The following is a 12,771-nucleotide window of genomic DNA, read 5'->3' on the forward strand; positions in this document are numbered from 1 at the left end:
TGTAGAGGTGTCACCAACCCAGACTTCAGATTGGAGGGTGCAGCAGTCAACATCCACAGTTCTTCCGGCGCGTAGACTTTGAGGAGAGAAGAGTCTCGGTGAGGCATGGTTATCTACTTAAAGGCCCTATTTTGGATCAAATGCAACTTTTTAATTCACTGAGATAACCTGATGGTGAACCCGGGATCATTTGGCTGGTGTGATTACAGTTTTCACTCCATCTTTGAGGGGGTTTGCTCTCAATTCTAATCTACTACACACCTTTAATTAAAACTTGCATCTTGAAGCAGAGTTAGCGAAAAGACAAATAGCCAGAGGATAACCAATTGCTTAGCCAAGTACATCGAGCAATTAAGTGAAGGCGTGCACCGAGTGCGGGTGATGTGTCACAGCAGACCCTTGGAACTGAAAAAGTGCTGAGCTGCAGCTGGAGACCACAAAACTGATGCAGACTGGTGTCGTCCATGGCAACCACATCTGCAGCTCGGGCAGCTTCGGCTCAGAGTTGACCAGCTTGAGTCTGAGATTTGAACACTGAAGCACAAGGAGGGGTAGGGTTGTCTGGATGCTTTGTCCCTTTGATTCAGCACTGCCAAAATGGTCAGTAGAAAGGACTCAGACATGAGGAAATCTGCAGATGCTGGAATTTCAAGCAACACACAAAAAATGCTGGTGAACGCAGCAGGCCAGGCAGCATCTATAGGAAGAGGTACAGTCGACGTTTCGGGCCGAGAAGTTCTGGCCTGAAATGTCGACTACCTCTTCCTATAGATGCTGCCTGGCCTGCTGCGTTCACCAGCATTTTTTGTTGTGTTAGTCGAAAGGACTGCTAAGTGTGACTGCAAGGGATGCAGATATGGCAGAAGGCAATGTTCGAGGAGAGCCTCGCCCCATTTACGTGTGTTTGAGCCATGGAATTCTTGAAGTCACTCCAGGGGTGATGAGTAAACTTTTCACAGCACCGCAGTACACATGACCATTTGCCTTGTGAAAGTGTAAAATATAGCAGTGCTGGGAGTGGTATATTTAACCAATTTCCCCCGGGATCAATAAAGTATGACTATGACTATGACTATGACTATGACTTTAGAGGGGAGAGACACCCACAGGCATGAAGGTAAATCCCAAAGGCAGTAGAGCTGAGTTGGTTAGCGCTGAGTCGATCAGCAAATCATTGGGGCTGGACGTAGTGCATGAACTGCTAGAGCAGAGTTGGTTAGCAAATTGCCTGAGCTGAATTGGCTAATGAATTGTCCGGGCTGGGCCAGTTCACAAATTGTCCGGGCCGACTGGGTTATTGAATTGTCTGAGCCAACAGTACTTCCCGACTGGTGCCAAAACTGACAACTGGGGCAGGAAAGGAATTCGTAATGGACTAGTTCCTGACCTTTATTATGTCCTATTCACCATAATTATTCACTTCCAGATGTGGTGGTCCATGCAGGAACCAATAACACAGAAAGAACAGTGGTGGAGCTCTGTTAAGATATTTTACACGTTTAAGGTTTAAAGTCAACCAAAGGCAATAATTTCTGGATTACTACCTGATCCATGCGTAATTTGGTAAAGGCCAATACCATTGGAAAGTTGACTATGTGTCCTGGGGATTGGCTTGGGCAGAATGGCCTTCAGTTCATGTAATGCTGGTACCAGTATTGGGGAAGTTCAGCGCCTCACCTTACCAGGGCTGGGACCAGTATTCTATCAAATCAGCTCGGGGTGCAGAAAAGGCTTTAAACTAAGTAGTTGGTTGTGAGAAGTGAAGGGTGAAGGATAAAGAGGGAAGTTTATAAAGTTAAAGAGAATGGACAAACTGATGCATAGTTGCACTGAAATGAGTAATGATTTTCGGAATCAGTCAGGAAGGCACAGAGTGTATAGAGAGTAGAGTCACAGTGAGGAAAACGGTAAATAAAAACAAACTGAAGGCAGTTTATCTAAATGCATGCAGGACTTGTGATAAGTGAGACAAATTGATGGCACAAATATACCTAAGTACATGGTCCAACAGCCATCAGGGAGATATGGTTGCAAAGTGACCAGGGCTCAGAATTAATTATTCCAAGATGCTTAACCTTTAGAGTAGAGAGAGAGATTAGATAAAGCGATTACAGAGAAAGGATCTAGGCTCAGAAGATTAAGAAATAGAGCCAGCATTGCTCGAGCTAAGAAGCAGCAAGAGACAGTAACAATTGATGAGAGTCGCCAATAGAGTCCTAAAAAATGATGGTAGATAAGACACAGTAAAAGTCAGGAACCAGTTACATCTGTAAAATTAGTCAGCACCATCATGGGTACTAGCCAAGACATCTTCAAGGAGCGGTGCCTCAGGAAGGAGGTCCATCATTAAGGACCCCCATCACCCAGGACATGTGCTCTTCTCATTGTTACCATCAGGATGGAGGTACAGAGACCTGAAGGCACAAACTCAGCGATTCAGGAACAGCTTCTTTCCCTCTGCCATCAGATTTCTAAATGGACATTGAACCCATGAACACTACCTCACTACTTGTTATTTCAGTTTTTGCATCACTTATTTTAACTGATACACATACATAGAGTAACAGTTTGCGTGCTACGAGCCCATTTCTGGTTCCAGGCACCTTGTGGAGGGTATAGAGTTCCTTCCCTCTCCCCCTCTTTCTCCTCCCTCTGCCATGCCTCACAGAACCATTGGGAAGGTGCGCTCTGAGCCCACTTTGAACTGAGTATCTGTTTCTCACAAAGCCCGTGATCCTATTTCAACATTACACGGAAATGCACACAGTCACAGGGAGAACAAACAAACTCCATACAGGTAACACGGGATGTCAGCACTGAACCAGATCACTGTGCCTCTGTGTTTTTTAGCATTTAAAGAGAATGGTTCACCGTGGCCCAATCAGAGCATGGGAAATTGTGACAACACTGTTCCTGACCAAATCTCTTTCTAAAGTTAAAGCACTTGAGACTCTGCATTTGCTATTAATTCAGTGCAACACTGCTGGAGGAACTCAGCAGGTCAGGCAGCATCTATGGAAGGGAGTAAACAGTCGGTGTTCTGGGCTGAGTCCTGATGAAGGGCCTTGGCCCAAAGTGTTTACTGTTTATTCAATTCCATAGATGCAGCCTGACCTGCTGAGTTCCTCTGGTATTTTGTGTGTGTTGCTCTCTCTAATCTCACTTGAAAACACACCTCCAAAATGGGTGGGATCAATTGCATCATGCAATGATAGGATTTCCCTTCATTCACTGCAATTTCTTGGAATAAATGCATTTTGTTTGCAGAATCATAGTAAAATATAACACAGGAGGCTATTTGGCCCACTGAGTCTACTAGCTCAATGTAGGCGCAATCGAAATAGTCCCACCCTCTTTGCTTCTCTTGTGGAGCTGTAAAATGTTGTCTTTCTGCTGCTTTTTCACTTTTGAACATTCTACATTATCCTTTCTCTTCCCCTCCTTTATAATTATACATTTCCATTCCATCACCAGAAAAGGACAGATTTCCTTCTCTTGGGGAGATTTGTGAGCCCGGTGTGCTTTGGCAACAAGCCAGTACCTAGTGTTCCATTTCACTACCCCTCACGAGTTTACAGGTGGCGGGGTGGAAATGCATCTCTACCAAAGGAGGTGTGAGATGCCCCTTATCACCCTTGGGAAAGGTGCAACATCTGCCGAGCTCCCCACCCCCCCAGTCAGGGTCACATGAAGCCATGGGACCAGGCGATGGATGGTTGTATGAGCAGCCGGTGCATATCACAAACTCTAGTTATGCACCCACTGATGCCAAGCAGACAGTCTCTGGAGAGTATTGATAATGGCTGGGCTTACCCATCTTGTAAAGACACTACCCAGAGAAGGCAATGGCAAACCACTTCTGTACAACTATTTGCCAAGAACAATAACGGTCATGAAAAGACCATGATCACCCATGTCATATGACACAGCACATAATGAACGAATTAACTAATGAGTTTATTTTCAATTCCAAATAAAGTCTTTCCTGGTAGGATCTGAGCTCATGTCTCTGCAGTGTAATCCCAGGCCTCTGGTTGACTGATGCAATAATTCAACCACTCCTCTACTACCATACTTCGAGCTCCTTTTAACACTTGCTTCAATCATGAAGAGTCAAAACATCACACAGCGTAAAACAGGCCATTCAGCCCATCATTTTCCATGCTGACCATCAAGTACACATTCATATTAATCCCATTTATCAGCTCCTGGCCCATTGCCTTCCTTGCCTTGGTGATTCACCTAGATTCTTCCCAACTGTTGTGAGCGTCTCTGTGTCCACTATCCTGGCAGACTGTGGATTAGTTTCAAAGTGATTTCTCTACTTAGCAGAAGCTTCTTGCGTCAACTCTGTGTCCTATATTTAATCAGCCCTGCTTTCCAATTGCTGCCTGACACAGCAGGTTACACATCTGCCTCTCTGTTGCTGCTGTAGGCCAAGAAGGAATGGACCAGACTTACCATCTCCAACTCAAAGTCCAGAAGTTTGCAGGCTCCGAACACGGGCGGCTTTGCTGAAAAGGAAACATTTTTCAGCTGTAAACGTCACCATGGAAAATACTTTTCAAAGCATTAGCTCTGATGGAATTTTTAAACATGATCATTTGTACAGACATGTTCAGCAGATAAAATTACTGAAAGATGTCCGGCACAGCGACGGTACGTTGGGTGCAGGGAGGATGTTCCCGATGGCTGCTGCTGAAGGCTATGGAGGCCAAGTCTTTAAATATATTGAGGAAGGAGGTAGATATACTTCAAGACATCAAGGGATATGGGGAGAAGCTGGGAACAGAGCCACGTCCCAAGAGCCAAATGGCCGATTCTGCTGCTATTTTTATTGTTTCTAGGTACCTGTTGCATTGGGCTCCAACTCAGCAAGAATGTGGCTCCTTTTCCCATGGTGGCGAATCAAGAACCAGCACAGGTGAGAGGGAAGGGATTTCACAGGAACCTGAGAGCCAACTTTTTCCACCCAGAGGGTGGTCCAGATATGGAACAGGGTGCCACAGGAGGTTGTCCAGGCAGGTACATTAACAACATCCAAAAAGGCACTTGGACAAGTGGCTGGAAAGGAAATGTTTAGGGAGATCTGAGCCAAGCGTGGTCTAGCGTAGACAGGCATTTTGGTTGGCATGGATTAATTGTTCGGAGGGCCTGTTTCTGTGCTATTTAACTCTACGACTCTGCGATCATTAGTGAGCAATGGATGGTTTGGGTTTTAATGGTTCAGTCACTACAGTAGGGCAGAGTACAGTGGATGCCCACGTTTGGTCTAATGCACTGCAGACTCTCCATTCCCTAACAATGGATAAAGTGGATTAAAAAGCAAACAAATCGTAGCGTAGTGGTGAGCACAACACTTTACGGTACAGCTGACCTGGGTTCAATTCCCACCACTGCCTGTAAGTAGTTTGTACGTTGTTTGTACATTCTCCCTGTGACTGCATGGGTTTCCTCTGGGTGCTTCAGTTTCCTCCCACAGTCCAAAGCCGGATTGGTATTGCAAACTGTCCCGTGATTATACTAGGACTAAAATCAGGGGATTGCTGGGCGGCAGTGCTCAAAGAGCCAGAAGAGCCTATTCCATGGTGTATCTCAGTAAATAACAAATTAAAATGTCATAGTGATTGTTCTGTCACCCAGAGCTCCAGATTTGTGGCATTCACTTCCCAAATGACCTGTATGAAGTCTGAGTGAGTCTGGTTCACAGAAAAAGACACAGCAGCAAGCAAGATGGGACTGGAGTGCTCTCTGGTCAGGCTTGGATAAAGCCGTGGCATGGGGTTTTGAGAGAAGTAATGAGATTCTACATCCTGTCAAAATTAGGAACATACACCATTCATCAAACTTGGCAGGCCTTCACTTGAATGAACAGAAAGGAAAGGGATTAATGAGATGACCTTGAAATTTTGGGATGCATCATTTGGTAGTGAATACTTGTCAGTCGACAATACTTGGATTGTCGCACAGACACCACAGCGCTGTGAGAGAAAGTAAACAAACTGCGTCTCTTCTGAACAATCCAGTGTGAAACTGTACAAATATCAGCAACAATACCTCCTGAAAGGCCATTGAGGTAAAAGTGTGGAAAATTTATTCAGCAGTACATGCAAACTGTTGAAGGATCTCAGCAGTTCATACAAACGGTCAACAAAAAAATCAAGTCAAGTTCAGTTTATTTTCATTCAAACATACAAATGCATGTACAGTACACCGCCAAATGAAACAGTGTTTCTCCAGGCCAAGGTGCACAATATATAACTCACACACATAACACATAAAGTAATTCAGGTTCAGTACCCCTTATCCAAAATATCTGGGGACAGAAGAGTTTTGGATTCTTTTGCATGTTTGAATAAATAATGAGTTAGCTTGGGATCGCCATCATTCCTGACTGAATTTAAGTGCTACTGGTAATCAGTTGTTCATCACACATATGCAGTGATGCAGCCTTTCAGCAGGCTAGGTTTTCATCAGCGGCTATCTTGGCAAACTCATCGATGAATTCATGATCAACAGGCGCTTTATCACCAAAAATCTTTAAAATTTTAATGCTGAGCCTTTTCTTAAATTTCTGCTAACAGCCTGCTGAATATTCACAATTATCTTCAATCTTCAGTTCATCCTGATAGGTCTTAGCTTATTTCATGATTAGCATACTATTAAGCAACATATATTCATTTCTGCACTGATGGATTCACTCTTCCAATACACAATCGAGATCTTCATTTTTCACTGTACGCAGTGCTTTTCTATTTTTCATTAACTTCTCATCATTACATACGTGAGGTCACTTCTCAGAACTGCCTGCAGTGCGCAAAACCTCGCACATTGCCTGGGGACTTTCCCAGTGCCTTGTGGAATTTGTGACATCATGTCAGTGCTCAAAAAAATTTCAGATTTTGGAGGTTTTTAGATTTTGGAATTTCGGATAAGGGGTACACAACCTGGATTACTGCAAATAAGTGCAATGCCCTAGTTAAGAACATGTTTTATTGTATTCCTGCTGCTATGCTGTTAAGCATTTTATTTAAGTATTAAATGGCGGGAGGAGAAGATGGCAGCGCCACGCAGTGCGCACAGCTCTCCGGTGAAATGATCTCGTATCTGTAAGTAGGACGCCGTGCACAATTCTGATTTGATGGAGACAGACATGAGAAGCAGAGGAACATCTGGAGAAATTTCTGAAATGCCCAGTTCACTGCTTCTGCTACTGTGCGATCGAGAATCTCCGGAGGGAAGGCCCCAAAATCCCCGGCTTTGCCTGCTGCTGGTGACCGAGGCTGAGGTCGAAGTGTTCGGCAGAGATGGTGCTTGGTGCTCGGTACTCGGTGTCGGAGGACTGATCAGAGCTCGAAGTTTTCGGACGACTCAGGGTCGGACTGTGGTCGGGCATGGCAGGGAGAGTTTTCTCCTTCTCCTGTCTGCGTGAGATGTGGGACTTTCGAGAGACTTTGAACTTTTTTTACTGTGCCATGGCCCGTTCTTCATCAAGTTATGGTATTGTTGCACTGTTGTAACTATACATTATAATTATGTGGTTTTTGTTAGTTTTTCAGTCTTGGGCTGACCCGTGTTTCTGTGATATCACACCAGAGGAATATTGTATCATTTCTTAATGCATGCATTACTAAATGACAATAAAAGAGGACTGTGTGTCTTCATAATCTAATCTAATCTAATTTCAGCAGCTTTCCTGTAAAACACAGTGTGTTCTGGTAATTAAGCTTCGTAGACTAGTTATTTTGGTTTCCGCTAAGATGAGGAGACGTTGACTCAGCTGAGGCATGTTGAGTCAGCCGATCGGGTTTGACTCGGTAACGTGCTGTCCAGTGGGATGCAATGAGCATTTCAGAGAGCTGGGCGGCATCAGATTTCTGAGGGACAGTGGGTTGCTTTTGTGCCTTTGTTGGCAGGTGTTGGAAGAATGAGGAGGTGCGGAGAAGAGCACAAGGGAAGACACTCGCTGAATCCCACCCGAAGGGGAGACGCTGTTGTAAGAAGCGCATTATGCAGACGAATGGTTCCAAGCAGAAAGTGCCAATACTTCTGTGTCAGCAGTTTGTTCATAACTTTCTTCATGGGAAGTTCGTACTGTGGCTGGTGACAGGGGTTCAGCGCTGTGAGTAATTAAAACAATACAACCGACTACTTCGGAAAGGAGCTCCAACGTTTATGTGCACATTTAGACTGGTTTAACTGTAATGGACCCTTTTCTTTTCTTTTCTATTAACTGTTGTTAAAGTTGAAATACCTGGAAACATACTTCCACTTTAATAATTTTATGCCGGTATAAGGTCTGTTATTTCCTGGCAAATGATAACTTTGCATGGGGCAATATTGATACAGCATTCACCCAATTTTCATTCCCTCAGTGGAACAGTCCAAATTTCCTATCTGATTGAACCTGAATCAAACCGACCCTAGATGTGTGTTGTTTAATAAAGGAGGCCTCCTGTTACCCATCCAATACTAACTCACATAGCCAAAGTTAGCTAACGAGCCTAGTTTGTTACATGCCTCGGTGAGGGGGCTACATAAGGTGCACTTACAACACAAGTTAGGAAGTAGACAGTATAACGCAACTGGTGCTTCATACATGATGAGATCTGGGTAGTGGCAGGGAGTTCAATAAAGTTCAAAGTAAATTTATTTTCAAAGTACACATATGGCACCATAAGCAACTCTGAGATTCATTTTCTTGTGGGCATACTCAGTAAATCTATAGAATAATAACCATAGAAGAATCAATAAAAGACCACTCATCTAGGGAATTCAACCAGAGGGCAGAAGACAACAAATTGCAAATACAAAGCAAAGAAATAAGCAATAAATATCAAGAACATGAGAGGAAGAGTCTTTGATGGCTGTGGGAACACTTCAATGATGGGGCAAGTGACATTGAGTGAAGTTATGCCCTCTGGTTTAAGAGCCTGCTGGTTGAGGGGTAATAACTGTTCCTGAACCTGGTGGCTTGGACCCTAAGGCTCCTTTACCTTCTTCCTGATGGTAGCAGCAAGAAGAGAGCATGCCCTGGTTGGTGGGGATCCCTGATGATGGATGCTGTTTTTCTGCAATAGCATTTCATATAAATGTGCTCAACGGTGGGGAGGACTTTACCCATGATGGACAGGGCCATGTCCACTACTTTTTGTAGGAATGTCCATTCAAGAGCATTGGTATGTCTACACCAGGTTTTGATGCATGAGTCAATATGCTCTGCATCATACATCTGTAGAACTTTGTCAAAGCTTTAGATATGCTGAACCTCTACAAACTCCTCATGAGATAGAGGCACTGCTGTGCTTTCTTGATAATTGCACTTACATGAAAGGCCCAGGATGGGTCCTCCAAAATTATAACACCTGGGACTTTAAAGTTGCTGACCCTCTCCACATCTGATCCTCCAAGGAAGACTGGCTCATGGACCTCTGGTTTCCTCCTCCTGAAGTCAATAATCAGCTCCTTGGTCTTCCTGACATTGAAAATCTGGCTGAGTGGTCTCATATCAACAAGTTCTCACTCAATCTCCCTCCTGTCTGCTGATTCACCATCACCTTTCATCACCATCACCATCTCCCTCCTATCTGCTGATTCACCATCACCTTTCATCACCATCACCATCTCCCTCCTGTCTGCTGATTCACCATCACCTTTCATCACCATCACCATCTCCCTCCTGTCTGCTGATTCACCATCACCTTTCATCACCATCACCATCTCCCTCCTATCTGCTGATTCACCACCACCTCATCACCATCACCATCTCCCTCCTAGCTGCTGATTCACCATCACCTTTCATCACCATCACCATCTCCCTCCTGTCTGCTGATTCACCATCACCTTTCATCACCATCACCATCTCCCTCCTATCTGCTGATTCACCATCACCTTTCATCACCATCACCATCTCCCTCCTGTCTGCTGATTCACCATCACCTTTCATCACCATCACCAACTCCCTCCTGTCTGCTGATTCACCACCTTTCATCACCATCACCATCTCCCTCCTATCTGCTGATTCACCATCACCTTTCATCACCATCACCATCTCCCTCCTGTCTGCTGATTCACCATCACCTTTCATCACCATCACCATCTCCCTCCTGTCTGCTGATTCACCATCACCTTTCATCACCATCACCATCTCCCTCCTGTCTGCTGATTCACCATCACCTTTCATCACCATCACCATCTCCCTCCTGTATGCTGATTCACCATCACCTTTCATCACCATCACCATCTCCCTCCTATCTGCTGATTCACCATCACCTTTCATCACCATCACCATCTCCCTCCTGTCTGCTGATTCACCATCACCTTTCATCACCATCACCATCTCCCTCCTGTCTGCTGATTCACCATCACCTTTCATCACCATCACCATCTCCCTCCTGTATGCTGATTCACCATCACCTTTCATCACCATCACCATCTCCCTCCTCTCTGCTGATTCACCATCACCTTTCATCACCATCACCAACTCCCTCCTGTCTGCTGATTCACCATCACCTTTCATCACCATCACCATCTCCCTCCTGTATGCTGATTCACCATCACCTTTCATCACCATCACCATCTCCCTCCTATCTGCTGATTCACCATCACTTTTCATCACCATCACCATCTCCCTCCTGTCTGCTGATTCACCATCACCTTTCATCACCATCACCATCTCCCTCCTGTATGCTGATTCACCATCACCTTTCATCACCATCACCATCTCCCTCCTCTCTGCTGATTCACCATCACCTTTCATCACCATCACCAACTCCCTCCTGTCTGCTGATTCACCATCACCTTTCATCACCATCACCATCTCCCTCCTATCTGCTGATTCACCATCACTTTTCATCACCATCACCATCTCCCTCCTGTATGCTGATTCACCATCACCTTTCATCACCATCACCATCTCCCTCCTATGTGCTGATTCACCATCACTTTTCATCACCATCACCATCTCCCTCCTGTCTGCTGATTCACCATCACCTTTCATCACCATCACCATCTCCCTCCTGTATGCTGATTTACCACCACCTTTGCTTCTGTCTCTGACAGTGGTGTCATCAGCAAACTTGAATATGGCGCAGGAGCTGTGCTTAGCCACACAGTCAGAATGTGAATTGGAATCAGGTTTATTGTCACCAGCATGTAATGTGAAATTTGTTAACTTAGCAGCAGCAGTTCAATGCAATACATAATCTAGCAGAGAGAGAAAAAATAATAATAATAAACGAACAAGTAAATCTATTACGTATATTGAATAGACCCCACAGAAACCATAGAAAAACTACAGCACAGAAACAGGCCTTTTGGCCCTTCTTGGCTGTGCCGAACCATTTTCTGTCTAGTCCCACTGACCTGCACACGGACCATATCCCTCCATACACCTCCCATCCATGTATCTGTCCAATTTATTCTTAAATGTTAAAAAAGAACCCGCAATTACCACCTCGTCTGGCAGCTCATTCCATACTCCCACCACTCTCTGTGTGAAGAAGCCCCCTCTAATGTTCCCTTTAAACTTTTCCCCCTCACTCTTAACCCATGTCCTCTGTTTTTTTTTTCTCCCCTTGACTCAGTGGAAAAAGCCTGCTTGCATTCACCCTATCTATACCCATCATAATTTTATATTCCTCTATCAAATCCCCCCTCATTCTTCTACGCTCCAGGGAATAAAGTGCTAACCTATTCAACCTTTCTCTGTAACTGAGTTTCTCAAGTCCCAGCAACATCCTTGTAAAGCTTATCTGCACTCTTTCAACCTTATTAATATCCTTCCTGTAACTTGGTGACCAAAACTGAACACAATACTCCAGATTCGGCCTTATACAACCTCATCATAACATTCCAGCTCTTATACTCAATACTTTGACTAATAAAGGCCAATGTACCAAAAGCTCTCTTTACGACCCTATCTACCTGTGACGTCACTTTTAGGGAATTTTGTATCTGTATTCCCAGATCCCTCTGTTCTACTGCACTCCTCAGTGCCTTACCATTTACCTTGTATGTTCTACTTTGGTTTGTCCTTCCAAAGTGCAATACCTCACACTTGTCTGTATTAAACTCCATCTGCCATATTTCAGCCCATTTTTCTGGCTGGTCCAAGTCCCTCTGCAGGCTCTGAACACCTCCAATCTTTGTATCATCAGCAAATTTGCTGATCCAATTTACCACATTATCATCCAGATCATTGATATAGATGACAAATAACAATGGACCCAGCACTGATCCCTGTGGCACACCACTAGTCACAGGCCTCCACTCTGAGAAGCAATTCTCTACTACCACTCTTTGGCTTCTTCCATTGAGCCAATGTCTAATCCAATGTCTAATCCAATTTATCACCTCTCCATGTATACCTAACGACTGAATTTTCCTAATTAACCTCCCATGCGGGACCTTGTCAAAGGCCTTACTGAAGTCCATGTAGACAACATCCACTGCCTTCCCTTCATCCACTCTCCTGGTAACCTCCTCGAAAAACTCCAATAGATTGGTCAAACATGACCTACCACGCACAAAGCCATGTTGACTCTCCCTAATAATTCCCTGTCTATCCAAATGCTTGTAGATTCTGTCTCTTAGTACTCCCTCCAATAACTTACCCACTACCGATGTCAAACTTACCGGCCTATAATTTCCCGGATTACTTTTCGATCCTTTTTTAAACAACGGAACAACATGAGCTACTCTCCAATCCTCCAGCACCTCACCCATAGGCACTGACATTTTAAATATATCAGCCAGGGCCCCTGCAATTTC

The 12,771-nt window shown here is 44.5% G+C and overlaps 1 protein-coding gene across 2 annotated transcripts in view; it reads right to left on the reverse strand.

Annotated features, from left to right (window-relative positions):
- Positions 1-12,771, reverse strand: part of fah (fumarylacetoacetate hydrolase (fumarylacetoacetase)) — a 69,842-nt gene that overhangs the window by 18,435 nt on the left and 38,636 nt on the right. The window contains exon 7 of one of the 2 annotated variants that reach the window (XM_063065771.1): positions 4,462-4,514. The exons of the other annotated variant lie outside the window; for it this stretch is intronic. Within the exon in view, the coding sequence (XP_062921841.1) occupies positions 4,462-4,514 (53 nt within the window). The remainder of the gene's footprint in view (positions 1-4,461; positions 4,515-12,771) is intronic. 2 annotated transcript variants of the gene reach the window in all.

Source organism: Mobula hypostoma, chromosome 13 (assembly GCF_963921235.1).
Source record: "Mobula hypostoma chromosome 13, sMobHyp1.1, whole genome shotgun sequence".
NCBI lineage: Eukaryota > Metazoa > Chordata > Chondrichthyes > Myliobatiformes > Myliobatidae > Mobula > Mobula hypostoma.